We start from the raw sequence: 4,224 nt of genomic DNA on the forward strand, positions 1-4,224 counted from the left end.
TATTTTATTTTTTAAACGAATAGTGTTTTTTAGTTGAAATGAGATAACCATTACTAACTCCAAAGTTTACGGCCGTGATAAACTATCGTGTTTTACGTTTTTTTAATGATATTGCACGATATAAAGTTAAGGTTTAAACCTCGACAACGACGACGCAGACATTATTCTGCCAAAAACAGACGAGCTACAAATTATACCTATTAAGATACACAGTGTATGTACAAACGAGTGTGTGTGTGGGGGGGGGAGAGAGAGGAATGAGAGATATCCTTGATTGTACGAACTGTATCCTAGCTAGGTATGTTTCCTTATGTGCACTAAACGTCCAGTAAAGATCGAGACCAGGTTATTCATACAATTTATTACCGAAACTTGTAATGATTTGATGGCGCGTACTACTTATACCTCATTTGTATTTGTTTATTTGCATGTCTCAATAACTTCTGTTTTATATTAGAAGTAGCACAAAGGGTCTCGTATTTCCTAGCAAATTTAAGCAAAACAGAAAAGCCACAACATCATGCTTTCATTTTAGGAAGCCTTCGCCATGCTGATCAGAGGCAGTATTAATGCCAGTTGTTGGTTTTCAAAGTTGTTCACCCTACTGCATTAGACAAGACGATCACATTAATTCCCTTTAAAGTGCATCTTATTTATCTAATTGTCCTTGTTGTTGAAGGATTGGTGACATATTAAAAAATAAAGGCATTCTGTGAAATCTTATTTGTTTGGAAGAAAAGTACAATAGTGGTTATTTCTCTAATCTCTGTTTTGTATTCCATTTCAACACATAAGCTCGAAATCCTTAATATAGATGCTTTACCGAAACAACCTATTATCTTAATAGTTGCCCCCTTTTACGAAAGTATTATTGAAGAGAAATGGACTTTTGTAATTTTCTAGAGCTTTCGTCGGTACTTTCCGGAGTGTAATACATAAGGGAGGGACTTGAAGGGAAATAGTACACCTTTACATAGATTCCATCATTGGAATGCTCAGATTGCGGTGCTCTTTTAAAATACAGTTCACAGATACAGCGTCTTTTATTGACATAACTGTTGCTATTCACTGGAGTTTCTTTTGTTTCATCGACTGGACATAACGTATTGGTAACCACACTTGTATCAGATGACTTTTTAGCTTCGACTTCAAACACCTCACCCCCATGTGTTCCCTTGTTATCACAGTTCTCATGAATATCATTTCGTGACATCGTTTTAGCACTAACAACAGGGTCGACCCTTTGCACATCTGTTTCTTCAAGGATGTCGAATTCATAGCAACAGTAGTTTTTCATCGCTGCAAGACTTCTTCTGATCTTTGATATAAACGACCGCCTGAACAAAATATACAACCATGGGTCAAGTATTTGATTAAGACTGGCCAGTCGAACAGCTGCAATGTCCAAAATAACATCCGACTCTTCCGTTATCAAGGTGCGCAAAATTTGAATCTGGAAGAAATTAGGAACCGAGAAAGTTAATTTGCGAAACAAGACTTTGATTACAACTTCATTTCTTGGAATGTCTAATCTTCCGTGAAACATAAACATAACTAGCTATAATGAACATGTTTCTGAGTAATACAGATACAAACTGAAAACTATTAGATGTGCAGAATATGAGTAATGTTTATTACTGACATAATTTCTTATTGTTAGAGAACAATAACAAAATCAGGCTTATGTTGGTCTAATTTTCTTTCTTTTATACGTTTGTCAATTCTAGACTGCTTTCAAGGGTCTAAAAATTTAGCTACTGGACATGTTCCTAAAGCTTACATTGCATTATTCAAAACACTTTTAGTAATGTGCCATCAAAAAATTATTCTAAGGATCGCCTTTGACTATCATCGTGATAGAATTTCATACAGCAATTTTCTGAGCAGACAATGTAATTGATACTAAATACGTCAATATGACAACAAGCGAACACATGCCTTGACTTTCTGACCCGAATTTGGACAATATGCAATTATTCGTTATTTGTTTATTTGACACCATCGCGAGCCTTAATTGCTGCCTGACCAGCAAATAAATTCCCCGGATCCATTTACAGTATTGACGTACGTTATAGTTAGAAAAGCTAATTGGAATGACATGACGAGGCATGAATATGTGTCCCGAATGTGCCACTTGAGATATTGTTTATTCGAAAACCTATACCAAAAGCGACGCGTCTATTCTGGTATTTAAGAGGAAGTAGTGTCATTAGTTGCAGAATGAATAGGTGTATTACAATAGGAGTACTGAATGTGGTTGGCAAATGATAGTGACACTTTAAGTATGCAACCTGTTGTTAAATGAAACACGCATTCCAGTTTAGAAGGTTCCCTTGAACGATAATCGTTTCTCAATAATTTAAGCGTCTATACGTATATATTTACGTTTTTATAAAGATAGTTGTGAAAGTAGCTGACCTTTGTTGATAAATAGATAGATTACCTAAATAATACAATGAAACTACAGGAACAAGCTCGGTAGCCAAACAATTTACGATGTCACTGTTTAAATGCACAAGGTCAAAGCCCTTGACCGGGCACTAGACGGGACACACAAAACATCCGATATAGTACACACATACCTCTGAAGGGACGTATTAGCAACTGATGGCGTTACCGGGGCGTTCAGTTAAACAGAAATACACCAGGGGTTTAAACTACATGATGTTCATGATTACTCAATCTCACACTTGCAGCAAGATTTTTGAATGCAAATTTATAATATAAGCCTAATCGGACAATAAAGTATAGTATAAACTAATGCAATATCTTCAAGTACTAAACGACTAGATATAAACATCACCTACAAATAAATGAATCCAACGGAGATTCACAATAATAGTTCATAGAAATAGTTTAGTTTTCGATTAAGTAGCTATTGATAATAAAGTACCATTAAGAAAAATGAAATAAATAATAGAAATGGTGAATACGTTCTGATATTCCATCAATATTCTTTAAAGCTAAAATGACTGAAATAAACATTAAAAGAATACATTTAATAAACATGATTTTAACCAAAAAAGTGTGATATACTTTTCATGTAAAATGATTAATATAGCAATGGTATTACCATGAATGGTCCCCAGCATATAGCGAATACTAGGCTAAGAGCAAACAGGAAGATAATACTATAGATCTCCACGTCCATGGAACGTTTTTTCTGTCGTTGCTGGCTCGATGTGGTAAGCGCCTCATTTTCCATCGTTGTCATGGATGCCATTGTACTGACAAATCTCCTCCGTTTTTGTTTCCGCACAAATCTTCTTTGTGCTAAGCAGCACACAACAAACGTATTGCAAAATATCATCAGTAGTATGAGGATAACGTTTATACATGCATAAAGAAAGGCGTATATTTTCCCAAATATGTTATGTGAATGGAAGTCAAGAAAACACCACGTTCCCGGATATTGTTTTGTAAACTGACCGAATCCAATAAAGGGCAACATACCAAAGCCAATTACAAACACCCAGATAAGAACAATGCATCTTTTTGCTATTTCATTCTTACATCGACTTGAATAGAAGAAAACACACTTGACAGCCATAAAGCGTTCAATCGCCATTGCACAAATTATTAATGGCGTTGCAAGTCCAAAACATGTCATAGTGAAGCCATGGAAGCTACAATGAACGTGTCCACCTGTCCATCCTCTATTAACGTACGCAGCTACAACAGATGGTGTCGTAAATATTATACCGAGCAAATCTGTCCAAACCAGGCCCTTGGCCAAGTTATAGAACTTTACAGTTCTGAGATCACACCGCCGGCGGTATAATATCGTGAGTGCCAGTATGTTGCTGCCGACACCGGCAAGGAACATTAACGTAGGTGAGATTATTGTTGCACCAACAGCGTTAATGTTCTTGACGTTTGTTGTCACATTTGTGAGGTCCGAAATATTGTTGTTGGTATTGGATACGTTCATGATTCCTGGCTGAAAAAGAAAGGCAGTGGTAATTTATCAATTTATGTTAGTGAATTGCACCTTGACCGTTGCCAAATGCTACAGGTTTCTTACTACGTTGCACCAAATATATTTCACCTCACATATGCAAATAAATCCCAATTCTCTGTGCAAATTCCAAGCTGTATTCCCCCATTGCCCTTGAACTTCTCGAGAAGTCTCCAGGAAACCTACTCTATAATTAAAAGATATTGCTTTTACAGACGTTTCACGAAAACAAGTTTTTTCCGAAAGATATCTGAAACAGATTTGGT

The 4,224-nt window shown here is 36.1% G+C and overlaps 1 protein-coding gene across 1 annotated transcript; it reads right to left on the bottom strand.

The window, feature by feature from the left end:
* Positions 1-868: 868 nt before the first annotated feature.
* Positions 869-3,826, bottom strand: LOC128215116 (prostaglandin E2 receptor EP4 subtype-like). The gene is made up of 2 exons (XM_052921837.1): positions 3,074-3,826; positions 869-1,453 (listed from the first exon to the last, which is right to left on the bottom strand). The coding sequence occupies exons 1-2, from the start codon at positions 3,824-3,826 to the stop codon at positions 869-871; spliced, it is 1,338 nt and encodes a 445-aa protein (XP_052777797.1).
* Positions 3,827-4,224: the final 398 nt, after the last annotated feature.

Source organism: Mya arenaria, chromosome 13 (genome assembly GCF_026914265.1).
Source record: "Mya arenaria isolate MELC-2E11 chromosome 13, ASM2691426v1".
Taxonomy (NCBI): domain Eukaryota; kingdom Metazoa; phylum Mollusca; class Bivalvia; order Myida; family Myidae; genus Mya; species Mya arenaria.